At 56.9% G+C, this 27,997-nt stretch overlaps 2 protein-coding genes across 2 annotated transcripts; both read right to left on the bottom strand.

The window, feature by feature from the left end:
- Positions 1–1,017: 1,017 nt before the first annotated feature.
- LOC138813923 (GTP-binding protein Di-Ras1) lies at positions 1,018–7,139 on the bottom strand. The gene is made up of 2 exons (XM_070002518.1): positions 7,050–7,139; positions 1,018–4,543 (listed from the first exon to the last, which is right to left on the bottom strand). Exon 2 carries the CDS (start codon positions 4,473–4,475, stop codon positions 3,879–3,881), a length of 597 nt encoding a protein of 198 aa, XP_069858619.1. The 5' UTR covers positions 4,476–4,543; positions 7,050–7,139; the 3' UTR covers positions 1,018–3,878.
- Positions 7,140–13,438: 6,299 nt separating this feature from the next.
- LOC138813920 (zinc transporter ZIP3-like) lies at positions 13,439–22,385 on the bottom strand. Its single transcript, XM_070002514.1, has 3 exons — positions 22,285–22,385; positions 20,395–20,730; positions 13,439–15,497 (listed from the first exon to the last, which is right to left on the bottom strand). Exons 2-3 carry the CDS (start codon positions 20,602–20,604, stop codon positions 14,757–14,759), a joined length of 951 nt encoding a protein of 316 aa, XP_069858615.1. The 5' UTR covers positions 20,605–20,730; positions 22,285–22,385; the 3' UTR covers positions 13,439–14,756.
- Between the last annotated feature and the right edge of the window lie 5,612 nt (positions 22,386–27,997).

Genomic DNA, 27,997 nt, shown 5'->3' with positions numbered 1-27,997 from the left:
ATAAGCAAAAAGAAAGAAAGCCGGAAGTGGCACTGTGGCTCAAGTGGTAGAGTGACAGCCTTGAGCTGAAGAGCTGAGGGACAGGACCAGGCCCAGAGTTCAGGCCCCACGACTGACCAAAAAAAAAAAAAAAGAGTCTCACGGACTTTCCTGCTTGGGCTGGCTTTGAACTGTGATCCTCACATCTCAGCCTCCTGAGTAGCTAGGATGACAGGCGTGAGCCACCGGCGCCCGGCTCAGACTTCTCCTTTTGATTGCCTCAATTCCATGATGTGAATAGACCAGTTTGTTTAAACATCCACCTATGTAATGAAGACCAACTTTGTTGTTTCCAGTTTGGGCTTTTACAATCAAATCTGTGTGAACCAAAGCCTTTGTTGCTCTGGCTTTGGACAGTGATCCTCCACCTCCCACATGACTGAGACCACCACACCGTGGTGTCACCATGCCCAGCCTGTTTATACTACAGATGTTTACTAACTTTTGCCTGGGATGGCTTTAACTACATTGTTATCTCCAGCTCCCAAATAGCCAGGATTACAGGTGTGTGTACTATCATGCCTGACTCACTTCATTTTTTTCTCCTAGTCCTAGGGCTTAAACTCTGGCCCGGATGCTGTCCCTGGGCTCCTTTTGCTCAAGGCTAGTGCTCTACCACATGAACCACAGCGCCACTGTGTTGGTTGGAGGTTAAGCGTCTCACGGCCTTTCCTGCCCAGGCTAACTTTGAACCACGATCCTCAGATCTCAGCCTCCTGAGTAGCTAGGATGACAGGTGGGAGCCACTGGTGGTCAGCATCCCTTGCCCCTTAAATTCAGTGGAGCACCTGCCTTCTACTCCACTCTCTTCCTCCCTCCTCCCCCCTCCTTTTCTTCCCCTCCCTCCCCCTGCTCCACATCCACTCCCCTCCCCCCTCACCTCCCGCCATCCTTTGCAGGACTAGCACCACCCTCTCCCCAAAGAAGGATTGGGACACTGCTGGGGAAGGCAGGATCCACATCTTTATTGCAGGAAGACTATGTCTAGAGCGAATGCTACATGGACCCCACAGCAGGGTTGGGGGGCTCCCACATGCGGGGTGGGGAAAAGTGGGACAGGGGTCACCACAAGTGTGGCCTGGCAGGGTCCCCAGCACCAGGGATGTCCAGGTGTCACGGCCAGCAGCCGGGGCAGGCTCCGGGCCCTCCTCACACCGCCCTCCCTGCCCCCACCAGGTCGGGCAGGCTGGAACAGGGGAGACCCTGGGGAGGCCAGGGGTTCCCCCTCCCCCGGGAGATTGTGCTATCAGGGTGTGTCCCTGAGTAAGGGCTGCAGCCCCTGTCCAGCCAGGAGCCACTTGGGGGCAGTGGGTTTGTGGGGGGGGAGGGGTCACCAGCTGCTGGGTCCTCCAGATTGGCTAAAAGACAAGGGGGTCAGCTACACTCAGAGACAGTGCCCCACCTCCATGAGACCAGGGCATGCACACAAGTGCACACAGGCATGCGCACACACAGCCTCTTCACCCTCCAGAACAAGTACATTCGCCCTTATAAGGGTCCTTTCTCTCTCTCTTGCCATGTTTCCAGCCCCACTATGGAGAAGTCCCCATGGCCAGAAACCACAGGAGGCCCCAAGGCCACAGCCAGCCGGTAAGGGGCTCAGGTCTTCCGTGTGGCATCCACAAGGCACAGTAGCTGGAGCTGGAAGCAGGTTCTCCACTGTTGCTTCTCCAGGGGAAGACCCCAGCCCAGCCAGCACTGTGATCACAGCCTACAAGAGTCCAGATCAGGGCCCACCTCGGCCTCTGGCCTCCCCAGAACCTCCAAGATAATACACCTACAGGGTGTCATACCAGTGCTACATTGGCAATCACTCCTTACGCAGCACTAGCTGACTGATACAGATTTTGAGCCATGAGTTAGCGGGCCACAGCCTGGAATGGGCACAGAGCTACAGTTCAGACACACCTGGCCCTGCTGATAGCCAGCAATACATGCCGCCACACTCCCCACCAGGACAATGCCCTACGTCCTCCTTCTGTCCAGACTGGCATAAAAGCCTAACATCTGTGGACAGACAGATAGACACACGCACCCACGCACACCAAGTCATGCCACGCTCACACCCACCTTCGCACACCCTTGGGTTCATGGGTGTGCCCGGTCCCCCAAATTTCACTGCTACAGGTACTCAAGCCTGGGACAGTCTGTCTCCGGGGCCTGCTAGTGCCCACTCCCATCCCTGCCCCCCCAATGCATGTTTGCTTTACGTATGGCCAGGCCCTGCACCCCGCCCCCCTGACCAAGCACCCTGAGGTCCCCACCGAGGGGTTTGGCGATGACTTGCTGTCAGGCCAGTGTCTCTGTCTCCACAGAGGGGCGATCCTGGGTGGAAAGGGTGCCGGGGGTCCGTGGAGGGTTGCCCCCCACTCTTGCCTCCTCGGAGGAGCCAACCCGGCCAGTCCCAGGCTCCTGTGGTGGCTGTGCGCTGGCCGGGGCTGGGACGGATGGCTGGCCCAGGCTGCTGCAGGCCCTTGGTGATTGCCTGGTGGCCTGAGGCCCATCCCATGGGGCTCCTCCACCCCGAGTGTGCAGATGGGGTGAAAGGGGTGCTCTGGGACCTGGGGTGGGGGGAGCACAGGTCAGAGGTCACAAAGGATGAGGGATGGGTGGACGTGTGTCCCAGAGTGAAGAGAAGACAGGAAGAAGAGACTTTGAGGTCGCTGTGCATTTCACCTCCCCCAGCCCCCCAAGGTCACAGTGATCCAATGTGGTGGAGGGGCAGATGGATGGCGGGGGGGGGGGGGACAGGGGCTGAGCTGAAGGAAGGCCTGCCTGTCTAGTCCCAGTTCCAGCTCCTTTGGATGGCTCCCCATTTCATTTCCTATCTGCAGGCAAAGGGGCCTAGGCCTACCTCCAGCACTCAGGGGTGGGGTACAGACAGAACAGGGGGTGACAGAAAGGTGTGGGAGGGAACAGATGGGTGTCCTAGTGAGGAGGAGGCAGATGGGGGCCCCATCCCTGCCCCAGGCCAGCTAGGGTGTGGGACAAGGAAGGAGGGAAGGAAGAGAAATAGGAAGGAGAGAGGAAGAGGAGGAGGAGGATGTAGATCAAGGAGGAAGATGAAAAAGCCAGGCAATAGTGGCTCACGCCTGTAATCCTAGCTACTCGGGAGGCTGAGAGCTGAGGATCTGGGCAGGAAAAGTCTGTGAGCCCAATGAACCACCAAAAAGCAGAAATAGAGCTGTGGCTCAAAGTGGTAGAGCACTAACTCAGGGACAGGGCCCAGGCCCTGAGTTCAAACCCCAGGACCAGCACACCAACAAAAAGAAAAGAAAGAAGGAAGGAGAGGAGGGAGAGAAGGAAAAAAGGAAGGAAGGAGAGAGGGAAAGAAAGGAGGGAGGGAAGGTAGGAGGGAGGGAGACAGGAAAGGAGAGAAAAGAAAAGAAAAGCCAGGTATGGTGGCTCATACCTATAATCCTAGCTACTCAGGAGGCTGAGATCTGAGGATTGCAGTTCAAAGCCAGTCCAGGCAGGAAAGGCTGTGAAACTCTTATCTCCAATTAAACAAACAAACAAACACCAGAAAACCAGAAGTGGCGCTGTGGCTCAAGGGGCAGAGCTTTCACCTTAAACTGAAGAGCTGAGGGACAGCGCTCAGGCCCAGAGTTCAAGCCCCATGACCAACAAAAAAAAAGAAAAAGGAAAAGGAAAGAAAGAGGAAGATGAAGAAGACCTGGAAGAAAGAGGAAGAGGGAGGAAGCCCGTGGGGGGGAGGAGGGAAACATGGAGGAAGACATGGATTAGGGAGGACTCAGAAAGAGGAAGAGGAGGCAGCGGAGGCCGAGGAGATGTCGATGACAATGATGACGGCGGCGGCGGTGGGCGGGCCTCGGGGCTCACATGAGGCTGCACTTGCCCCGGATGCGATCGGCCCTCTTCTGCTTGCTGGAGCGCTTGCCGTCGATGTTGAGGCTCATGCTGCGACGGGTCTCGAGCGTGAGCAGCTCCTGAAAGAGCTCCTTCACGTTGTAGTTCATCTTGGCCGACGTCTCCATGAAGGCGCACTTCCACTGCTGCGCCAGGGCCTGAGCCTCGCGGGTATCCACCTCCCTCTGCGTCTCGTCACACTTGTTGCCCACCAGCATCACGGGGATGTCCTCCACGCTGCCCTTGATCTGCACGATGAGCTGGTAGATGGGGCTCAGCTCCTCCAGCGACTGCTTGCTGGTCACGGAAAAGACCAGGATGAAGGCGTGGCCCTTGGAGATGGACAGCCGCTGCATGGCGGGGAACTGGTGGCTGCCCGTGGTGTCTGTGATCTGGAGCGTGCACACGCTCTTGTCGCAGCTGATCACCTGCCGGTAGGTGTCCTCGATCGTGGGGATGTACGTGTCCCGGAACGTGCCCTTCACAAAGCGCAGGACCAGTGAGCTCTTCCCGACGCCGCCCGCGCCGAACACCACCACGCGGTAATCGTTGCTCTGCTCCGGCATCTTCCTGAGGCCGAGTGGGCACCGCGAGGGGGTTGGGGGGGCTAGCTGCTAAGAACCCCAGGTGAACCCTGTGCAGAGACAATGGTCAGAGGCCGCCTAGCTTGCCAGGGGACTGGGATGCAGAAATGGGGCGGGGGGGGGGGGGCTCCTAGGAGGAGGTGTCCTAGAAGGCCCTTCTGGAAGGCCGGGCTGACTTAGCACTTCTGTCTCACAGGCGGGCTGGGTGCCAGCCCCTTTTGGCTTAGCTTCTAACAAAATCTGGGGCCTTCTTCCCCAAGGGTACTGGGAGTGGGAAGAGGCTTGGGAGGGGTGCTTGAGTACCTGAGCCCTCCCCGCCCCCTCCCATACCAGCTGGGCCATTTCTCCCCCCCCCCCTTCCCCTCGTCCCTATCTGGTTTATGAGAACCAGGCACTGCTCGGCACCTGTGTAGTGTGACCAGCTCAGCAAATCACCTTGATGGCCTGAGCATCTGAACCCTGGCAGTACAGGAGAGGGAGGAAGAGGGTTTCAAATGCAGACTTCAGGGTTCCAGCTCCCCTAACGGCATGGAACAGGAGCCCCAGCCCTTGGCATCTACACTGCATGGCTGCCAACCACGTCCTTCATCTCCTAGAGTGTCATCTCCCCACCCGCTCCCCCCATCCCTGAGGGAGACAGGAACTCGTAGACCAAGCACAAGAACAACAACAAACAAACAAACAAAACCCAAAAGCTTGAAGCTAAAGATAAAGCTCCTCATTGCACGGTGAGGCCCATTCTGGCCACCTGCTCTCTGGACATGCTTTATGAGAAGGAGAGAGTCCTCTTCTCTTTTGTGCTCAGAGAGGTCTAGCAATCTCAGAAGGTCACACAGCACACAGATTCCTGAAGGGCTGGAAATGGGAGGGGAAGAACTGTAGGGAAGGGGCATAGGAAGGCAAATACATCTAGGCAGAGGTGGAGACAAGGAATCTGTTTCTAAGCTTTCCCTGCCTCCCTCCCAGGCACTATGGGCAAGTCCTGACCCTGGGTCACAGGGGGGAAAGGTGACCTCAGAAGCGGGCAGGACCCTGCCGTGTGAAACTGCAGTAGGAACCGGAATAAGCAGATTCAAGTCAGTTTTGTTCACACGCCCAGCTTGTGAGGAAGCTGGAAGCTGTGATACGCACCGTAGACAGGGCCTGGCACGGAGGAGCCCGGTAGATAGCGAGGAACAGTTATTATTACAACCCCTAGGGCTCCGTTGGGGGATGGGGGGTAAGGATGGATGATCAAAGGCAACCATGATCAAAGGCCGGGGGAGAGGCTGGCACCAGTGGCTCACGCCTGTAATCCCAACTACTCAGGAAAGAGGCTGAAAACTGAGGATTGTGGTTCAAAGCCAGCCTGGGCAGAAAAGTCTGAGAAACTTATCTCCAATGAACTACCAAAAAAAAAACAGGTGTGGCGCTGTGGCTCAAGTGGTAGAGCGCCAGCCTTGAGCAACAAAGCTAAGGGATAGCACCCAGGCCCTGAGTTCAAAACTCAGGACTGGCATAAAAGAAAAGGGTTGAAAGGGACAAGCGGACACCCACGCTCCAGAGACAGGCAAAGTTGTAGGAGCTGAGCACTAACTCTGTGACTGGCAGGAAGGTGTGCGGCTGCATGCTCTGCACCCCAGAAGGCGGCTGGAGGGTACTGGGGGGAGTCATCTAGTTCTGCAAACACTGCACTTCCCAGGGGGTCACCCCAAAAGTGGGCACACCAGTGTGCAGATCGAAACTGTCACCACTAGCCTGGGGATCGAGGTCGCTGAAGGGGGGATTCAGGCTCCCTGGGGGTGCTGTGAGCCACAGCCTCCACTCCCTGGGGTGTCCTCCGGGAGGGGCCCCCCCGGGGGCCTGGGAGCCACCGTGAGGACCTTCAGTTTGTAAGCTAGCGCAGGCGCAGTGGCCCCCGTCATGGGCCTCTGGCCCCGCTGGGGTGGAGTGGTCCTGGGCGTTGAACTTGAATTTTTTTTGGGGGGTGGGAGGAGTTGGCTCAAGGTCATAGAGCGAGGAGGTGACAAGGCAGGGCAGGGTTCGAATCCCACCCTGTGCGCCTGCAGGGCCCCGGGGCTCTGGCCCTGCCAGGCAGCGCACCCTGAGAGCCCGGGCCCGGAAGGCCTCGGGGACCCCGAGTCCGCCGGCCAGTGAGCGCCAGGCTGGGCCCCGGGAGGTGGGAGCAACCTCAGCCAGGGCACGGAAGCCCGAGCCCGGGGCGCTGGGGGCGGCGTCCGCGGGGGTCCCTGACCGGCGAGGGGTCCCGCAGGACGGGCGTGCTCCCGGCAAGGCTGGGGGGCAGGGGGAGGGCAGGGGGCGCGGCCGGGCCTCCCGGGGTTCAGGGAGGGCCTTGGCGGAGGGGGGGGTCCTGAGCGGGGCGAGGGGCTCCATCGGCCCGGGGTCGGGAGGGTGGGCACCGCAGATGGCGCGCGGAGGGAGCCCCCCGAGGGGACAGCCCGGGTCAGCCCCGGGGGGGGCGGGCCCGCAGCGGGGGTCGGCCGGGGTGGGGGGGAAGGGGCGCCCGGGCAGGCCCGCGAGGCCGGGCGCGGGCCCAGCACCGACCCCGCCGCCTACCTGGCCGCCGCCGCCGCTGCTCCTCCTCCTTCTCCTCCTCCTCCTCCTCCTCTTCTTCGGATGCGTTCGGTGTCCGCTCGGCTCCGCGGCGCCCCCCGCCCGCCGCCGCCGCCGCCGCCGCCGTCACGCCCGCGCAGGCCCCGCCCCCGCGCCGACCACGCCCCCGCGCAGCCCCGCCCCCGCCGCGCCCCGCCCCGCCCCGCCCAAGGTCACCGACCCCCGACTGCGGGAATGGGGGGAGGGGGACGGCCCCAGACCCCCCCCCCCTCCCCGCAAAACCTCACCTCCTCACCTCCTGCCTCCTCCTCTGAGACGCGGGGGTCCCTGGGCAGCGCCCCGGGACATCCCAATGTGGGGGATCCATCCGTCCGTCAATCAATGGCCGGGGGCGGGGCCTCGAGCCCCGCCCACACCCCCGGGGGCAGGGGAGAGGTCAGGGCAGCGGGGCGGCTGAGGGGTCCTGCTCCAAGCCGGGACTAGTGGGAACCCGGGCGGACACAGCTTCAAAGAAGAGGGCTTTATCTTCTTGTGTCAGGTGTGTGTGTGTGTGTGTGTGTGTGTGTGTGTACACGCACGGGCCACCCCGGTCCTGGGGCTTGCACTCGGGTCCTGTCCCTGAGATCTTCTGCCCAAGGCTAGCGCTTTACCACTTGAGCCACAGCTCCACACCAGCTTTTTGTTGGTTAATTGGAGATAAACGTCGCACGGATTTCCCTGCCTGGGCTGGCTTTGGCTCTCAGTCCTCAGATCTCAGCCTCCGGGGTAGCCAGGATTACAGGTGTGAGCCCCTGGAGCCTGGCTTCTCGTTTTGAGAGTCTCTTTAGATAGCCCAGGCTGGCCTCACACCCACGGTCCTCCTGATGGTGGGGATTACAGGCGGGTGCTACGATGCCTGGTTTGGAATAAACATTTCTCTTTGGGATGCACCTGCTTGTGTGACTCTGTGTGTCAGAGGTAAAAATGACAAGAAGCCAGGCCCCTCGCCTCTCTCCTGAAGACCAGGAGGTGGATGGCCTATCTTGACTTCGTCTAGGCAGAGTCACAGGAAAGACTGGCCGTGGAGGTCCAGCAGGCCACTGCAGGGGGGAGTGAGGCAGTCCACAGCTACTGTGAATTATACTTTCCTAGGAAATCTTGAGGCCCCTCAGGAGCCACAAGAGGGGCTTTTCAGAGCCTTGGGTGGCCAGAAGCTCGCGAGGGAGGTGGTGAGCTCCCATTGTGGGGTGTGGGAACCCCGGCTCTCAGCTCCTTGATTCCCACTGTCCAGCTTCTATGGCTTTGGCTGAGATGTGTATGGGGGGGTACCATTCCTGCTTGCTTAGAGACCTGGCCGTGCCCCCCAAGTGTACCATCTTCCCTCCTGCTGGGGCCCTGGGACCCAGACGTGCCACTGTGTCTCTGTCTCCCTGACTCAGCCCAGCCCGGCCTCCTGGCATCCAACGCTCACTCTTGACCACGACCTTTTGTGCTCTAACGCTCTCCATGGCTTCCACTGCTGCCTGGGGTCCCAGATGGTGACCCAGCCTTCATCTCTCAGCCACAGGAGCCACGTAGGCACACAGAGCTCCTTTGGCCCAATGCTGTGCCAGAGAAGCACACCACGGAGCCTCAGTTTCCCCGCCTGTAAGAGGCTCGGGTTGCACCTTGTGGTTTCTTGTGTCGTGTGCCCGATGCCCACCTGCACGGGGCTGCTGTGCACAGGGCACAGGGCGCTGGGCGCTGGCTCGTCTCCTGTGCACCGCGGGCCCTGGGTTGGGCTCTGCTTCCTCGGGTGCCACCCAGGCCGGGCAGGCTGACTCATGCGTAGGAAGAGTGGGCAGAGCAGCAGCTCCGAGCTCCTCCTTGCTATTTATAGTTTGCCAGGCCAGGCTCCAGCCTCCGAGCCAGCGGGGTACAGGCCTCTGCCCCTCCTCGCTCTGCCTCCCAAACCAGGGTGGACACAGGCTCAGTCCACGGCTGGCTGGTGGACACAGCCACCCGGACACAGGGATGGTGTGACTCAAGACATTGGGGAGGCTGAGCAGCCAGCACTGGAATCTGGGGGTCCCTCCGAGACTCCCCCACAGAAGCCCTCACACCCTACTCTCCCTTTGGGGGAGTCTCTGAGAACTCTGGGCAGGGAGAGAAACCCCCTTTGGTCTCCCCAGCCCCTCCAGTATCCCGACATGCTCAGCATCCATGCTAACTCCTCACAGTGAACCCCACGAGAGCTCCTGCACACACGGAGGACCACTGAGGGGCCACTGCTTCTTCTTTCATCAAAACTGAAGGCCAGAGAGGGTAAGTGACTTGCTCAAGGTGGCACAGTGAAGAAGAGGCAGGGCCTCAACTAGAAACCCCTCCTTCCTGTCACGGCTAGAGGCCCCCTCCCAGGGGTCTTATATTACAGCCCCTCCTACAGCTATTCACCCCAAGGCTCTTCTTCTGGCCCCGCAGCCCTGTGGGACCTCCTCACCCCCAGTACCGCCCACAGGGCGGGAAGGGGCACCCCTCATACTCCATTCCTTTCTGGGTTCCTTGGATTAACGCAGCCGTGTGGGCAGAGGCTTCCTGTGACTTTGGGAGAGGCCATCACAGGCCTGTTTGGCCCGCAAAGATTGCCGATGCTTTTTGAAGTTTGGCATCGATATTTTAAAATAAGGAGATCATTTGTCAACATCCAACTTGCCTTTCAAACTGACTAGGTTCGCTGGGTGCCGGTGGCTGGGGCCTGTCATCCTAGCTACTCAGGAGATCAGGAGATCTGAGGATCGTGGTTCAAAGCCAGCCCAGGCAGGAAAGTCCGTGAGTCTTATCTCCAATAAACCACCAGAAAACCAGAAGTGGCGCTGTGGCTCAAGTGGCAGGCCCAGAGTTCTTAATATACATTAATACAAACAACAAAAACAACAAGCACAAAAATAGGGTCAAGCGCTGGTGGCTCACACCTGTCATCCTAGCTACTCAGGAGCCTGAGATCTGAGGATCTCAGTTCAAAGCCAGCCTGGGCAAGAAAGTCCATGAGATTCATCTCTAATCAACCACCAAAAAGTCAGAAGTGGTGCTCAGGAAAATTGGTCAGGGACAGCACGCAGGCCCTGAGTTCAAACCCCACAACTAACAAAAAACAAAACAAAACAAAGGCTTAATCAGATGTTGTGGTACACAACTGTATTCCCAGCTCTTGGAAGTGGGAGCAGGAAGACTGTGAGTTTGAGGCTGGCCTGGGTCATACAGTGAAACCCCATTCCAAAACATCAAATAGGCTGGGAAGGTGGCTCAGTGGTAGAGCGCTTGCCTTGCATGCATGAGGCCCTGGGTTTGATTCCTCACCACCACATAAACAGAAAAAGCTGGAAGTGGCGCTGTGGCTCAAGTGGTAGAGCGCTAGCCTTGAGCTAAAGAGCTGAGGGACAGCGCCCAGGATCAGAGTTCAAGCCCCAGTACCAACGCCCACCCCCCCCACCCCCCCACACAAAAAAAGCACCGAATAGAATTGGGTGCCAGTGGCTCAGTCCTGTAATCCTAGCTACTCAAGAGGCTGAGACTCAAGAATTGCAGTTCAAAGCGAGGTCAGACAGAAAAGTCTATGAGAATCTTATCTCCAATTAACCACCAAAAAGCCAGAAGTGGAGCTGCAGTTCAAGTGGTAGAGCACCAATCTTAAGTGAAAAATTAGGGACAGTGCCTAGCCCCTAAGTTCAAGACTCAGGACTGGCATCAAAACAACCCACCAAATAGCATCTCCGACCCCCCCTGGCATCTCCAGGAGCTGGCAGGACAGCAAGAAAGACATGTCCTTCATCCCCCTCCCCCCCACACCTCAGTACACACAAGGGGTGCGGGCAATGACCGAAGCTCCTACCACTGGCAGGCTAACAATTAACTCTGATACTTGCGTCTCCTTACAGAGAACCCAGCCATTTTGACTATCACAAGGAAAGGTCTGGACATGAGCGACCGTTACGATGGTGCTGTTCCTGCCTTGGACTGGGTGGCGGCCGGAGACCCTGCTCGGCACCCGGCAGGACCACGATGCCCACAGTGCCTGCTGCCATGCCCCGTGGCCAGCAGAGGCCCTGAAGTGAAGGCGGTGAGAAGGTCACACTCCCCAGCCCAATGGAGCTGGCACTTCCTGGGAGCCTGGAGAGATCTGAACTCTAGACCACTGCCTAGAACAAGGAAGCTGCTTGGGCTGCTATGTTCACAGCACTGAGGTGACAGGTCATGTGTCTGAAGGCCACCTGGTCTGACTGGGTGACAGGGACCCTTTCTTCCCCCTTGGCGATCTAGCCTCTTGGCACGTGATCCTCGTGTGCTCTGAGTCTTCAGAGACCAGCGTCTGGCTTGCAGCAACCACCCCCAGGACTGCCTGCAGCCTGGCTCAGAGGGACCAGAATGGCTGAGAAGTATGAACAGGAAAGCCCCGGTGAGGGCCCCCAGGAAGGCAGGGCAGAGGGAGGGGAGGGCCACCCATCCTCCCCCCCCCCCCCCCCCGCCCGCTTCTCTGGGCCCCAAGAGGCTCAGTCTGCAGGGAGCTGGGAGCAGGAGCTGCCTTGTGCCATCCCTACCCACCCACGCTAATAACTTGTGCACAAACATGGCACAACACAAGCCAGACACGCCATCATTATCTCCCCTCACCCGCCCCACTGGCCCCGCCCCCCACAGTAATTCCCACCAGGCGCAGTATGCGCCCCAGGGGGCTCCCTCAGTCACAGAAGCCTAGACAGGGTTCAGGGCTCCGGGTGGGGGCGGGGGTGGCAGAGGCAGTTACCTCAACTGAGAGTCACAGTCAATAAAGGACCTCCGCAAAGGAGCCACCTAATTTTCCAGGTTTTGAAACTGCACAGATGTAGCTGCCTTCCATGGCCGATTGCAGCGTGATCCCAGTTTTTTGTTTGTTTGTTGCTGGTCCTAGGGCTTGAACTCAGCTTGCGCTCTGTCTCTGAGCCTTTTTTTTTTTTTTTTTGCTGGTCGTGGGGCCTCAACTCTGGGTCTGGGCACTGTCCCTCAGCTCTTCAGCTCAAGACTAGCGCTCTACCACTTAAGCCACAGCACTACTTCTGGCTTTTTCTGCTTGTCGTGCTAAGGAATTGAACCCAGGTCCTCATGCAATGCAAGGCAGGCACTCTACCACTAAGCCACCTTCCCAGCCCCTCTGGCTTTTTTCTAAGTAGTTTATATTAGAATTAAGAGTCTCAGGGACTTTCCCGTCCAGCTAGCCTCGAACTTTGATCCTCATATCTCAGCCTCCTGAGTAGTTAGGGTAACAGACATGAGCCACCAGCACCTAGCTTGTGATTTCAGTGTTATCCAAGTTAGTCACCAGGTACATGCTATTAGAGGGGGTGCTAAGACCTCGAGGAGACCCTGGCCTAAGGATCTCCCAGCTTGCAACCCCAGCTACTTAGGAGGAGGAGGGCAGGAGGATTATAATTGGAGGCTAGGCTGGGCAAAAAGTTTGAAAGACACCCTCCCCCCATCTCAAACAGTAAAAGCTGGGTTCACTGATCCACAGCTGTCATCCCAGATATGCAGGCCTAGGTAAGAAGATTGTGGTCCAGGCTGACATAGACAAACGTTTGGCCCTAAATGAAAAATAAGCCCAAAAGGCTGGTAGCATGGATCAGCTGGCACAGCATCTGGCTAAGAAGTTCAAGGAGGCTCTGAATTGAAAGCCCGGATGTGGACCTGTCAGGGATCAAGCTTTGCTCTTCCTGCCTCCATTTCACTTGTCACCCCCAACACAGCAACGTGTGCGTCCCTTTATCAAAGTGCAGGAGCTGAGAGACCCATCGCCATCTCCCCAAGGCCCCCAGGGGCACAGAGCCCAGGGCTGACCACAGCCCACAGGAGGGGTCGGCCCAGGGACAGGACCTTGCTGGCCAGGGCAGAGGGTGGCAGGTGAGCAGGCAGGTCGCATAGTCATGGCCTGGGCTTTGCCCAAACCTGAGCAGCCTTGTTAGGCTTTAAGGCAGAGAGACCTGAGGCAAAGTGGCGGCAGGTGGGCTGTGGAACCCTTTCGCAGCTGTGCCGGGGCCCTGAGGAGGCGGTGGGCCCAAGGGTGCACAGGTGGCCAGTGTGACGGGACTTGGGGTACCTCTGCACCACGTGGGGGGGGGCAGCAAGCTCTTGCAGCCAGGTCTACAAGCTTTCTGGTGTTTCCAGGACCGTGCCAAAGGGCTGGCAGATGGCCAGTTACATTGTGCTTTTGGCATTTCAGCAGTAGAGGGAGATGCCTTCCCACACCCAGCAGCCCAGTCCTCCCTGGATGCCTCCCCTGTGCGGGCAGCAGCTCTCCAGGGCGGATGACCTGAACCAGGATGGGAGGAGGCTCCCATGGCAACAGGTAGGGGCCCTCCTGGGGGAAGGGCGGTAACACACCCCCAGTGCCCAGAGGTGGGGTTGAAATCTCCTTTATTTACAAGCGTCCAGGCACTCACCCTGGCTTCCGGAAGATTCCGGGGGGGACCAAAGGGAGAGCTGAGGTCATTTCCAAGTTCATGTGTCCCGAAGCTTGGCGGCCCACCTGGCCTTGGACAGAGTGCAGAGGCCAGGCCCAGGGCCCCAGGCAGATAGGGTCAGCCCCTGGTGGACAGGGCAGTGGGTGGCCCAGTGCCAGGCACAGGAAAGAAGTCCTGTGTGGAGGGGGGAGGCAGCGTGGACACCTGAGAGACAAGGTGGCCTCAGTGGCCAGGACTGCAGTCCAGGCCTGGGCTCCAGGTGACAGCGGGGCAGTAAAGGCCGTAAGAACCTGCCGAGGCTATGGTGGATCGGAGCTGGGCGCAGCAAATTCCCAGGGCGACACAGCTTCGTGGCCTCTGGGTTCCAGAGGCTGGCTGGGGTTGCTCAGCGACAGGTCGGGTGGCAGGGTTGCTGTGGCACCAGGCTGGTCCTCCAGGCCCACTGGGGCCTCCGCCTCCCGCTGGGCTGCACCCCGGGGTGAGGCAGTCTCTGGGTGCCGAGGGGCCGCCCCCTGGCCTGCTCCAAGTCCTGCATGAGGAGGCCCTGGGAGGCAGTGCTGAGAACTACAAGGGTGTGGACCCCAGGCCAGGCCCCGGGGCCCATCCTTGGGCCCAGCAGCCCCACAGCCTCAGAAGAAGTGGGGGGAGGGGGCAGAAGAGGGACTCTACGGAGGGCTCAGGGAACACGCATGCCCCGAGTGGGGGGTGGGGTTCACGACCCTCCCGAGGCGGGAGGCTCAGAGCCCTCTAATTACGGAATGGATGCCCCATATTGGGGCTGCGCTGCGGTGGCACAAACCTCCCGCGACCCCCCGGGTCTAGAGTGCTGGAGGTGGGCAGGGTCTCAGCAACACAGGGCTGGAGGACACAGGCCTGGGGGGGGTGCGTGGGGGCCCAGCGGCCTCCTGAGGTTCTGACGGTGGCCGCTGGGGCTCGGGGCGCACGCTGGGCCTGCTGCTCCTGTCCTTGTCCGTGGCTGGGGGAGGGGGGTCCTGGGTGGATGGTACCTGGCCGCCCGCCCCCCGCCTTGGTGAGCGGCTGCCACGGCCCTATGGCTTTGGTAAATTTCTTTTGGAGGCGGCGTCAGCGCTCCGAGGCGAGCTCGGGGCGCAGGGCCAGGCCGAGGCCCGGGGTCCTGGGAGCCCCCGGTCCAGCGGGGCCCGAGGATGGGGGGGGAGGGGCCGGCACCACGTGCCGCAGGCGCCGCGGCGTCGCCGCTCGATGACGTCACGGGCCGGGCGGGGCGCGCACGACGGCGGCGTCACCACTTGAGGAAGACCATGCCCGCCAGCACGGCGTAGCCCAGCACCAGGAAGAGCACCTTGAGCAGCCGGTCGTTCTTGTCCTCCAGCTCCTTGGCCAGGATCTCCAGGAAGGTGACGAAGAGGAAGGTGCCGCCCGCCAGGCCCTGCAGCAGCGCGGACGCCACGCTGCCCGGCACGCCGCGCGCGCTCTCGATGCCCAGGCCCAGCGCGATGCCCAGCGGGATGGTGGCGCTCACGGCGGCCGCCAGCTTGGCCGCGTCCCGCAGGGGCACGGCGCTGCGGGCCATGCTGATGCCCAGGGCCACCGCCACCAGCGTCTCGTGGACGGCCACGCCGACGAACAGGCCCACCACGCGCTCGCCCTCCTCCTGCAGGCCCAGCGTCAGGCCCTCGAACACCGAGTGCGCCGCCAGGGCGAACACCAGGCCCAGCAGCCGCAGCGGGCCGGGCCGCGCCAGCTCCTGCAGCCGCAGGCCGCCGTGCGCGTGCGCGTGCGCGTGCCCGCGCGGCTCCGCGAAGAGCGCCCGCCCCCCCGCGCCCGCGCCCTCGTACTCAGAGTCGCTGCCCGCGTCGGAGCCCGCGTTGAAGGTCTCCAGGTCGATGAAGGACGGCCGCTCCCGGCGGAAGGTCAGCACCAGCTGCTCCACGAAGACCGTCAGGAAGAAGCCCAGAAGCATGAGCGTCTCGGCCAGCGGGTAATCGGTGCTGATGTGGCCCAGACTCAGCACCTGCCGGAGCTGCAGGGGAACAGGCGGGGGACAGGCCATCAGCAGGGCCGGTGAGGCGCATCTGCACACCGGCCCAAGGCCGCAAGTTGAGGGCCCAGTATGGGCCACCAGGCCTGTAATCCCAGTTACTTGGGAGGCTGGCTATCAGGAGGATCACTGTCCAAAGCCAGCCCAGAGCCAAAGGTGAGAGACCCCATCTCAACCACTAAGTCGGGTGTGATAGCTTGTGTCCATGATCCCAGTTATGCTGGAGGCATAGGGAGGAGGATGGTAGACCCAGCCTGGTCCAAGCAAAAAAGACCCTACCTGAAAAGTAAAGCAAAAGGGTTGGAGGGGGTGTGGGGCTCCCTAGCAAATGCAAGGCCCTGAGTTCAAGCCCAAGTACTGCCCAAAACCAAGATGGATACCAAACCAAAGATCCCATTGCTGGGACATCAAAAGGCCCCCACGAGGTAAGGCCACCTGGAACTACAGAACACGGCATCATTTGAAAGGGCTCAGATATAGTAATTGTCGTCCATCCCCCACCCCCAGATCATACATTGCAGGTCCTATCTCCTAGCATGTCAATGCGGACACAGCTGCAGCGAGGGCCTTTACAGAGGGGTCTGTAAAGGACTGCCGGCTTGAACAATGAAGGGCCTGCCCAGAAGACACGCAGAGAGGCAGGGAGGCCAGGCCTCAGCAGCACCCAAGAGCAGGCAGTGGCCACACCTGGCACCCTGGCACCTGGGAGACTGAGGCACGAGGAGCAAGAGTTCCAGGCCAGTCTGGCTGCATGGAAGACCCATCTCAAAATCACAAAATAAAAACATATAAATCCCAGCTACTCAGGAGGCTGAGATCTGAGGATCGCGGTTCAAAGCCAGCCCAGGCAGGAACGTCCAATTAATCACCAGAAAACTGGAGGTGGTGCTGTGGCTCAAGTGGTCAAGTGATAGAGCGCTAGCCTTGATCTGAAGAGCTCAAGGACACAGCCAGGCCCAGAGTTCAAGCCCCATGACCGAAAAAAAAAAAAAATGCCGAGTGCCGGTGGCTCACGCCTGTGATCCTAGCTACTCAGGAGGCTGAGATCTGAGGATCATGGTTCAAAGCCAGCCCAGGCAGGAAACTCCATCAGATTCTTATCTGCAATAAACCACTAGAAAACCAGAAGTGGTGCTGTGGCTAAAGCGGTAGAGTGCTTGCCTTGAGCTGAAGAGCGCAGGGAAAATACCCAGGCCTACAGTTCAAGCCACATGACTGACAAAAGAAAAAGGAAACATAAAAAAATAAAAAAGGCTGCTGGGCGCCGGTGGCTCACGCCTGTAATCGTAGCTACTCAGGAGGCTGAGATCTGAGGATCACAGTTCAAAGCCAGCCCGGGCAGGAAAGTCCATGAGACTCTTGTCTCCAATAAACCACCAGAAAGCCAGAAGTGGCGCTGTAGCTCAAGTGGTAGAGCGCTAGCCTTGAGATGAAGAGCTGAGGGACAGCGCTCAGGCCCAGAGTTCAAGCCCCACGACTGACAAAAATAAAAAAGGCCAGCCAGGCACCAGTGGCTCACACTTGTAATCCCAGCTACTCAGGAGGCTGAGATTGGAGGATTGTCTGTGAGACTCTTACCTCCCAGGCCCTGAGTTCAAACCTCTGGAGCAGTGCGTGTGTGTGCATGCACACGTGCACGTGCACGCGTGTGCGCCAGCCCAGGCCCCCATCCTGGGTGGCTGGTCCTCAGGATGGCAGTGACAGCCTGCTTGCTGCCCATGTGGGAAGGGCTCTGCTTCCAGAATTCTCCCCCTCGCCATTATTGGGGACATGTGTAAGTGACTATGTAGCGTTGGCATGTCTCCTGACCGGCCCCAGAGCCCTCTGAGAACTTCCCAGAGCAAGTTTGGAAGACATGGGCCTCATGTTGTCAGCCAGTCCTGGGCATGTGGCTGGCAATGACTGAGGCCAGAACCAGCATTAAATTGATAGAATATCTAAAAACAGAATCACCAGGCATGGCCTGGCCTCAGTAGGACTGGGGAGCACGGGCTCCAGCTTTGGTGTCAGAGGGCCCCTGGCCCTGGCTTTCCGCCTAGGTGGGCCCTGGTCTCTCTGGGGTCTGAGGACCGGGCCGCTCTAGTCCCCCATGTTTTGTGAGCTGTTCTCTGCATGTCCCTTCCGCACCCGAGCCTGCATTCCAGCTCACAGCCCCCCAGGGACTTGCCATATTAGAGAAACACTTATGGCTCATCATCAGTTCACACACACACACACACACACAGAGTCACACATGTACTCTCATCCCCAAATACTTTTGTGGTGGTCCTAAATAGTGTGACTGTCCCAAGGGACACATGTCAATGTCTGAGGATATTTTGCACACACACACACACACAAGTGCACACGTGCCAGTCTTAGTACTTGAACTCAGGGCCTGGATGCTGTCCCTGAGCTCTTCTGCTCAAGGCTAGTGCTCTACCACTTGAGCCTCAGATCCACTGCCAGCTTTTTGGGGGGCTAATTGGAGATAAGAGTCTCATGGGCTTTGCTACCCAGGCTGGCTTTGAACTATGGGCTTCAGATCTCAGCCTCCTGAGTAGCTGGGATTACAGGTGTGAGCCACCAGTGCCCAGTGGCTTTCACGACAGGTAGCAATGACACCTGGGCATCCTGAGCCCTGCAGGGTGCTGCACAGCATCCTCAACCTCTTCAAGGCAGAAACCCCCAGTCATGACAGCATGTCCCCTCCTATCTCCTGGTGTTTGTGTCCCAGGGGCAGATGAGACCCTGGCCGCAGCACAAGGCTGTAGAGAAGCCACCAGAGGCCCCCACAGCCTCCACTGGGGTCATTGAGGCCCACAAGTGTCCTCCAAGAGGAGGACAGCAGCTTGCCTGTTAGGCCAGGCAGACCCAGGTCATTTCCACATTGATGACCTCCAAGGTCAGCTAAGTCAGGGCCTTCCATTCACACAAAATCACTCCTATCAAGCCGGGTGCTGGTGGCTCACACCTGAAATCCTAGCTACTCAGGAAGTTGCTGAGCATCGTGGTTCAAAGCCAGCCTGGGCAGGAAAGTCCATGAGACTCGGATCTCCAATAAACCACTCAGAAAACCAGAAGTGGTGCTGCGGCTCAAGTGGTAGAGCACTTGCCTTGAGCTGAGGAGCTCAGGGACAGCGCCCAAGCCCAGAGTTCAGGCCCCATGACCAACAATAAGAAAAAAAGGGGGCTGGGAAGGTGGCTCAGTGGTAGAGCGCTTGCCTTGCATGCCTGAGGCCCTGGGTTCCATTCCTCAGCACCACATAAGCAAAAAAGAAAAAAAGCCGGAAGTGGTGCTGTGGTTCAAGTGGTAGAGCGCTAGCCTTGAGCTGAAGAGCTGAGGGACAGCGCCCAGGCCCAGAGTTCAGGCCGCACGACCAGACCCCCCCCAAAAAAAAGCTAGGGTGGCAGTGGGGAGGGGCTATATGTTGGGGCTATCCAACAACCCCCTCCAATACAAACCTAAACGTAACACAGACCTTAAAGCACAGATAACTCTTTCTCTTCCTTCCTCACTGAGCCTGAGGGAAAAGGGAGGGATGGAAGGATGGAAGGCCAGAGGTGGGGAGCTCCTTCAAATCCAGACTGCAAGATGAGTCCCGCCCCCATGAAGATGACACTGCTGAAGTCCGCAATCAGCCAGGAGTCAGGCGGCCCTCAGCAGGCCCCGGCCCCTGCTTTGGGAGAAGCACCTTTTCTATCAAAGTATGCTTCCTTTCTGTTCATCTTGAGAGAATGTTGTTTTCTGAAGGGTTCCTGCTTTGGCCCTTTGTTAATTTTATTTTAGTTACATACATCCTTCTCCTTTTTTTTTGGTCAGTCCTGGGCGCTGTCCTCAGTTCTTCAGCTCAAGGCTAGCGCTCTACCACTTGAGCCACAGCATTACTTCTGGCTTTTTCAGCTTATGTGGTGCTGAGGAATCAAACTCAGGGCCTCAAGCACTCTACCACTGAGCCACCTTCCCAGCCCGAGGCTCCTGATTTTTAACTATATCCTGTTTATTCTTTTGCAGAGTTTGAGCCTGAGCCCAGCCAATGGGAGCAGAGAGGCGGGGCCTGTGGATGAGGGATAAGAAGGGAGCAGCCGGGCTGCTTCCAGTGCTTGCTTGCCTGATTGTTGGCAAATGCACACCCTTCCGCAGCAGGAGACTGTGCCTTGCTGGTTCACACTGGTGTCCTTATTCCTTTGCGAGGCCCCAACATCCCGAGCTATTTTGAACACTGCCTCAAGGCTGCAATTCCTTCTACATAAGTGTTCTCACATAGCTCTGATGACAGGTGTTTGACACCACACTAGCTTGTTTTGTTGAGATGGGGTCTCACTAACTTCCCTAGGCCAGCCTGGATCCCAGTCACTGCAACCTGTGTCTCTTTTTTTTTTTTTTTTTTTTGGGGTCCGGTCATGGGGCCTGAACTCTGGGCCTGGGCGCTGTCCCTCAGCTCTTCAGCTCAAGGCTAGCGCTCTACCACTTGAGCCACAGCACCACTTCCAGCTTTTTTCTTTTTGCTTATGTGGTGCTGAGGAATCGAACCCAGGGCCTCAGGCATGCAAGGCAAGCACTCTACCACAGAGCCACCTTCCCAGCCCCAACCTATGTCTCTTGAGTAGCCAGGATCACACACACACACACACACACCACAACCGTCAGGTGCCTGCTTTCAAGACAATCCAGTATCTGAAAGGGGACAGACTGGTCTAGACAATCACCATCCACTGGACTCCTCAGTGGTCCTGACCCAGGTGCGATGCACAGCCTGATTACCCAGCGAGGCACAGAGAGGGGCAGCAGCCAACGTGCAGTCACACAGCAAGGCACTCTGTCCTTTCTATCACTCTGAGCATGTTAACAGGGTCAAAGACCAGAACCCCTGGACCCCCAAGGTGCCAAGGACCTTACCTTTTCCCGCACGGCGGGCAGCAGGGCGTTGAAGCACGTGGCCAGGAAGACACCACCGCCGAACGTGTTACAGAGGGACAGAACCTTTTTGGAGCGCTGGGCCTTCTCAAAGTCCATCTGGATGACTTTCACGGGGACCAGGGCGCCCAGCAGCATGAAGAAAAACACGCCCACCATGCAAAGGATTTTGGCTACTAATAGCTTCACCATGGTGGTGGCCTAGGATGTGCCGGTCACTGAGATGCCAAACCATGTGTAGACAGACGCAGACGTAGGTGCCAGAAGGTGCTACCGCTTCCAGCCACAAGGCTGGGAGCTCATGCTTGCAAGCCGCAACTGTGAATACCAGGATGAGTGTTAGCTGTCAGCTTTAGGGGTGGAGCTGTCCCATCGCAGTGGGCACTAGACTCCATCCCCCATTCATACACCTGTAATCCAAGCCACTCAGGAAGTGGAGATAGGAGGATCATTGTTTGAAGCCAGCCCTGGCAGGAAAGTCCATGAGACTCTTACCTCCAATGAATCACCAAAAAAGATGGAAAGTGGAGTTGTGGCTCAAGTCACCACTTGCCTTGTGTGAAAAAAAGCTAAGAGACAGTGCCCAGGCCCTGAGTTCAAGTTCCAGTACCAGTGGATACACACAAAACCATTGACCATACCTATCTGTTTAAACTGTGATCCAAATTAAATGAAATTTGAAATTCTGCTTCCTGGCCATCTTTCAAAGGGTCAGTAGCAATGTAAGCCTGGTAGCAGACATATTAGGCCTGCCCAGGCACAGAGCAGGACCCCCTCCCTCCATTGTTGCAAATGGTTTCTCATGCCCCTGAAATAGAATCCTAATTCTTTCTTTTTGTGTGCTGGACTGGCTTTGAACCTTGATCTTCAGATCTCAGCCTTCTGAGTAGCTAGTATCACAAGTGTGAACCATAAGAGTCCAGCTGAGAATCCCAACTCTTCATTGAAAGGCTCAGGCTTGGCATAGCTGAATTCTGCCTGACCCTAGCCTACACTCAACTTTCTCATACCACAAAAGTGCCAAACCTATTCCTACCCCAAGCCCTATGCACAGGTGGTGCTGTCTACAACACTCTTCTCCTCTGACTCCCCAAGGATGTGTCCTTCACCTTTACTTCACTGCCCCCAGCTCCTTCCCTGGCCAACTTCCACTCTAAACCATCACCTTCCTGTCCACCAATACCAAGACCTGGCACAGAACAAATGGGCCAGCGATGCCTGTGAACCTCGTCATACAAGACTCAACGGCCCCAACCGGAAACATTACCCTGGATCCCAAAATCATCACTGCTAATAGCAAGAACCTCAGCTCCTTCCTTATCTACGGTTCCCTACCAACCAAGCCCGCCCTCCTCTCCTTCGAACAACCACTTCCTGGCTTCAATTCAGGCCTTAGGGTCTCAGCTCAGACCTCCTGGGTGTGTGTGGGGAGGGGGGGGAAGGACCTGGCCGCTTCCAGCCCCTGTCCTAGCGGTATTCTCCTTCTGTTTTGTGTTCGGGCTGGAGGAGCAGGGGGATTTACTGATCTAAAGCCGTCTGCAGCCGCCCCTCCCTCCAGGCTATGGAGGCACACAGTAGGCGCCCAATAAATACCAACGGGGTGTCTGGACGCCCCAGCCCGTACGACGGTGTTGAGGGCGGTCTGGGCGCTCTCACACTGGGGGCTGGTGGGCCCGGGCCGCGGAGGAGGCGGGCCCGCTCATTCATTCATTCATTCATTCATTCATTCGGCACTTAATTGAGCGCCTTTTGGATACCCCACGCTGCCGGACGCTGGCGCCGGGCCTCGCCTCACCGGCCAGCAGAGTCCGCCAGGCCCCTCCTCCAGGCTGCGCCCCGCCGCCCCGTCCTCACCCCCAACCGCACACGAACCTGAGCCAGGCCCCCGGCCCGCAGCAGCTGCCGCCCGCCGCCAACCGCCCGCGCGGTGCCGACCCCGCCGCCGCCGCCGCCGCGGACCGGGCGAGACCCCGGCTCAGCGCGCCGCGGCCTGCGCCCCGCCCCCCACCGCGCCCATTGGCTGCTCCGAGCACCGCTGGCCGATACCCAAGTCTCATTGGCTTTTCTGGCTGACATTCATCCTGCGACCCCACCCCCCCACCATCGGGAGAAAGTAGTTTCCTCCCGCGGAGCGGTGGACTCACCCACCAAGTGTCTCCGACGGGAAACATGGACCACCGAGAAATGGTTCCGGAAGGGTTTGACTTTTTGAGCTGTCCAGGGGAGTCTGGTGCTGAATCCCGGCGGATCCGAGGGTTGGCGGGAGGGAATGGATTTCCTGAAAGAAACTGCAATTCGCGCACACCTGTAAGCCCAGCTATTCAGGAGGCTGAGATCTGGGGATCGAAGTTCGAAGCCATCTCGGACAGGAAAGTCCGTTAGACTCTTATTTTCATTAAGCAGCAAAAATCTGGAAGTGGATCTGTGCCTCAAGCCCAGAGACACCACCCAGGCCCCAAGTTCAAGCCCCAGGGAATGGTCATCCAAACCTTACAGTAACTAAACGCAGGGGGTGATCTTGGATTAAATCCTGGCTAAAAAGTATGTTTTACAGCACATGTTTAGAGAAACTAAACTAATCTGAATATGGACTATACATTTAACAAGACTATGTATCTACATTTAATTTATCTCATTTTCCAGGTTTACAAATTGTAATGAGTTTATGTAATCAAATGCCCTTGATGTTAGAAGGTGCATAGTGCAGGACACCTGGAAGACACATTTTCATTGCACAGAGAAATAGAATACCATGGTGTACACACACACACACACACACACACACACACACACACACACACACACACACACACACACACGAGATAAAGCAAAGTCAGCAAAATGTTAATTGGTGAATGTAGGTTGGGACTGTAAGGGAATTTATTGTGCTATTCTCATGGGTTTTCAAAACTTTTTTTTTTTTTTTTTTGCTGGACGTGGGGCCTGAACTGTGGGCCTGGGCGCTGTCCCTCAGCTCTTCTGCTCAAGGCTAGCGCTCTACCACTTGAGCCACAGTGCCACTTCCGGCTTTTTTTCTTTTTGCTTATGTGGTGCTGAGGAATTGAACCCAGGGCCTCATGCATGCAAGAGCTGTACCACTGAGCCACCTTCCCAGCTCCAAACATTTATATTTTAAACACTGAAAAAGTACTATTTTACAACCAAGTCAAGAATTTTGAGGGCTGGGAAGGTGGCTCAGTGGCAGAGTGCTTGCCTTGCATGCATGAGGCCCTGGGTTCGATTCCTCAGCACCACATAAGCAGAAAAAGCTGGAAGTGGTGCTGTGGCTCAAGTGGTAGAGTGCTAGCCTTGAGCTGAAGAGCTGAGGGACAGCGCCCAGGCCCACAGTTCAGGCCCACGAATGGACCCAATAATAATAATAATAATAATAATAATAATAATAATAATAATAATAATAAATAAAATAAAAACATTTAATTTTAAATAAGCTTAAAAAAAACTTGTGCATTGTGGCTCACACCTGTAATCCCAGCTTTTCAAGAGACAGATCTAGAGGATTTCTATTCAAAGCCAGCCTATGGAAAAGCATCTGGGAGATGGCATCTCTAATTGAGCAGCAAAATGCCAGATTGGAGGCATGGTTCAAGTGGTAGAGGGCAGTGGTAAGCGAGAAAGATGAACAGACTTAAAGCCCTGAGTTCAAACCCTGTACCACAAAATAAAGAGAAGAGGAGGAGGAGGAGGAGGAGGAGGAGGAAGACATGAAGGGTGAAGAAGTTGCCCCGGGGCCAGTGCCTGCCCCACTATAATCCTAGCTATTTGGGAAACTGAGATTGGGATGCTCTGAGTCCAGCCTGGGCAGAAACATTCACAAAATTCCATTTCAATCCATAGCTGGGCACAAGCTGTCATCCCAGCTATGTAAGTCCTCCCAGGAGGACCGCTGTTCTAGGACAGCCTGAGAAGAAAAGTCGCCAAGACCCCATCTCAATGAAAGAAGACAGGTGTGGTGGTACATGCCTGTCATCTCAACTATAATGGGAAACCTAAAATACGCAGATAGAGGTCCAGACTTGGACAGGAAATGAGACCCTATCTCAAAAATAACCAATGCTGCTGGGCACCAGTAGCTCATGCCTGTAATCCTAGCTACTCAGGAGGCTGAGATCTAAGGATCACAGTTCAAAGCCAGCCTGGGCAGGAAACTCCGTGAGACTCTTTTTTTTTTGGGGGGGGAGGCCTGAACTCTGGGCCTGGGCGCTGTCCCTCAGCTCTTCAGCTCAAGGCTAGCACTCTACCACTTGAGCCACAGCGCCACTTCTGGCTTTTTTCTTTTTGCTTATGTGGTGCTGAGGAATCGAATCCAGGGCCTCAGGCATGCAAGGCAAGCGCTCTTCCACTGAGCCACCTTCCCAGCCCTCCGTGAGACTCTTATCTCCAATAAACCACTAGAAATCCAGAAGTGGTGCTGTGGCTCAAGTGGTAGAGTACTTGCCTTGAGCTGAAGAGCACACAGACAGCGCCCAAGCCCAGAGTTCAAGCTCCACAACTGGCAAATAATAATAATAACCAATGCAAACAAGGGCTGGATGTGTGACTCATGGTTAGAGCATTTATCTAACAAGTATATAGGCCCCAAGTTCAAACTTTGGCACTGGAAAAAGAAAAGAAAAAGAAAAAGAACTAGGTTGGTGGCAGGTCTTAGGTCACTGGGGGGCTGATCTCAAAGGGGATTGTGGGACCCTGGCTCCTTTCTCTCCCTTTCTCTTCAGGCCATGGGAAGAATAGCATTGCCCCACCCCACCTCACCCCTTTGCCACAGGAAGTAGCAACAGGACCAAGTGCCCATAGGTGGAAGCCTCCAGACTGAGCTAGACCTGGCCTAGAGCTTGAACTTGGGCCTGGGCACTGTTCCAGAGCTTCTTTTTGCTGAAGGGTAACACTCTACCACTTGCACCACAGAGCGACTTCTGGCTTTTTTTTCTGAGTAGTTTATTAGCAATAAGAGTCACAGACTTGTCTGCCTGGGTTGGCTTCAAATTGCAATGCTCAGATCTCAGTCTCCTGAGTAGCTAGGATTACGGGCGTGAGCCACCAGCGCCTAGCTGCCTTTTGCTTTTATAAGCAGCATATCTCAGGTGCTTATAACAGTCACAGAAAGCTGATGAATGTAGTGTGTGTGTGTGTGTGTGTGTGTGTGTGTGTGTGTGTGTGTGTGTGTGTGTGTGTGTGTGTGTGTGTGTGAGGGCTGGTGGGGTTCTGGTTCTTTGTGAAAATCTGCTCACATAATTCCCATACTTCTTTCTATGTCAACATGTCCATACGTTGAAGGGGGGCAGGGGAGGAGGACAGGGAGCAGAAGGGAAAAGGAAAAGGAATGGAGGAGGGCGAGAGGAAGAACTTGCAGAGCACTTAAACATCCATGATCTGAAACACACGTTTCTGGTGGGGTTTGTGGGTCCGTCTGCACCCTGGAAGCTGCCCCCTCTCCCCCTGCCCCACCCCACCGCCATCGAGCAGCTTAGAGGTCCCTGTGCTGAGTACATCCTGGTGTACATCCCCATTGGAGCCAAGGCAGCGTGAAGGACCCTGGCTAGAATGGCATTTTCTCTTGGTTCTGGAAGAAGAGGCTTCTCTACAAGCACCAGGCCAGGTTTCAGCTGGGTTGGGATCAGTATTAGGGCAGGCTCTGTCATTCAGTGCTGCAGACATTACTGAGGTGGTGTGCGCCCCCTGCTGGCCAGGCATGAGACTACCCAGCCCCTCATCCCAGAGGACAATGGGAGGACTTGCTATCAAATTCTAAAATGCTCATCGATTTTGCAAGCTGAGGGGTGTGATGGGGAGGCCCACTTGAGGTTGGGGTTTCAACTGAGTGCTGTCCCTTAGCTTTTATTGTTGTTGTTCAAGGCTGGCACTCTACCACTTGAGACGGCTCCATTTCTGGCCTTTTGCTGGTTCATTGGAGATAGATCTCATGGCCTTTCCTGCCCTGGCTGGCTTTGAACCTTCATCCTCAGACCTCAACTTCCTGAGTAGCTAGGTGTGAGCTACCGGCACCAGGCATCAACTGATCTGTTTGGGGGTGACATTTTCCTGCAGAGAGAAACATTCTAGAGCCTCATGAGCTAATTACCTTTGCTGGTGGCCAAATGTTTCAGGACATTTTGTGTGTTCTGTTTATCCAGGGCCTCCTGTTCACAGGCAGGGGTGCAGGGCGGGGTCTCTGCCCGCTGGGCCCTGGGTATACAAGGTGGGTCCTTTTTTGGGTGTGCCCCAATTCTAGGCCAGAAGCTCCCCAGGCTGTAACAGCCATGTGTCCCAGATGTGGCCCAGCAGCTGCTGAAATTTGCATCAGCAATCAGCAATTTTGCTCCAAGGTCATGAACAAGCCACAGCATTGTCAGACCCCACCCCAGGGCTCATCATGAGTTACATGAGCACAGGTTTAATTGACAGGGGGAGGGGTGGCTCTGTTCAGTACATTGATGGCAGAAATATTCTGATGTAACCCCATTGGCAACATGTGGTCTCACGTAGCATGATCTGGCTTGCTGTGGCCAAGTTACATGAAGGAGGCCTGGATGCTGGTGGGGGAGAACAGCGTCTCCTTCCACAGTGTTCTCCCTGCTGTGTCCCCCTGAGTGTTGAGTCTGGGGTGAGTTGGGGAAGAGGTGACTGGGAGGGGGAAACAGGATGGGAGGTGGACGGAAGACAGCAGGAAGCCCTGAAACATGCAAGCTGATGGAGAGTAATGGAAATATGCTGGTGTTTGTCAGTCTTGAACTCTGGGCCTGGGCGCTATCCCTCAGCTCTTCAGCTCAAGGATAGCACTCAAGCCACAGCGCCACTTCTGGTTTTCTGGTTGTTTATTAGAGATCAGGGTCTTATAGCCTTTTGTGCCTAGGCTGGCTTTGAACTCTGATCCTCAGATCTCAGCCCCCTGGGTAGCTAGGATTACAGGCGTGAGCCACTGGCGCCTGGCTGGCTGGTGTTCTTGAGCACCCATTCAGGGCAGTTTTCCACGCAAGGTGCACCAGGTGCACCAGTCCATATGACTGCTTAACAAACAAGGGGTGGAAAGAGGTCAAGAAGGGGGCCACACAGATGGGACCTGAGGCCTCACGGCATGCACACCTGCCGTGTCCTAGGGGACGCCCATTTAGTGCCTGGCAACACCAGGATGTATGGCAGATTTTGCACACACCCTCATCAGAGGGCTCTAGATGCTAAGGGTCTTTGTATGCAAGGTCACCTGGCTGGCTGGGTGTCACTGCCCACCCTGAAGGCCTCAAGCTGTGAGGAAAGGGGTCCCCTGGCTCATGTGAGCCATACATGTCAGGATACACAGGCAGTGTATCCTGGTGGCAGGTGGGAATGGAATAAGGACTTTGTATTTTGGTGCCAATACTGGGCTTCAAACTCAAGGCTGGTTGGGCTGGGGTGGCTCAGTGGTAGAGTGCTTCCTTGCCTCTCATGCATGAAACCCTAGGTTCAATTCCTCAACACTACATAAACAGAAAAAGCTGGAAGTGGTGCTGTGGCTCAAGTGATTGGAGCGCTCGCCTTGAGCTGAAGAGCTGAGGGACAGCACCCAGGCCCAGAGTTCAAGCCCCACCACTGA

The sequence above is a fragment of the Dipodomys merriami genome, unplaced genomic scaffold, assembly GCF_024711535.1.
Source record: "Dipodomys merriami isolate MVZ:Mamm:240054 unplaced genomic scaffold, mDipMer1.0.p SCAF_6, whole genome shotgun sequence".
Lineage (NCBI taxonomy): Eukaryota > Metazoa > Chordata > Mammalia > Rodentia > Heteromyidae > Dipodomys > Dipodomys merriami.
Note: the sequence above shows the minus strand (reverse complement) of the source record. Positions and strands in the feature narration are given on the sequence as shown.

Coding starts and splice junctions, on each gene's coding strand:
- LOC138813923 (XM_070002518.1), bottom strand. CDS start 4,475: ATGCCGGAGCAGAGCAACGATTACCGCGTGGTGGTGTTCGGCGCGGGC.
- LOC138813920 (XM_070002514.1), bottom strand. CDS start 20,604: ATGGTGAAGCTATTAGTAGCCAAAATCCTTTGCATGGTGGGCGTGTTT. Junction 15,498..20,394: donor TGCCCGCCGTGCGGGAAAAG/GTAAGGTCCTTG, acceptor GTTCCCCTGCAG/CTCCGGCAGGTGCTGAGTCT.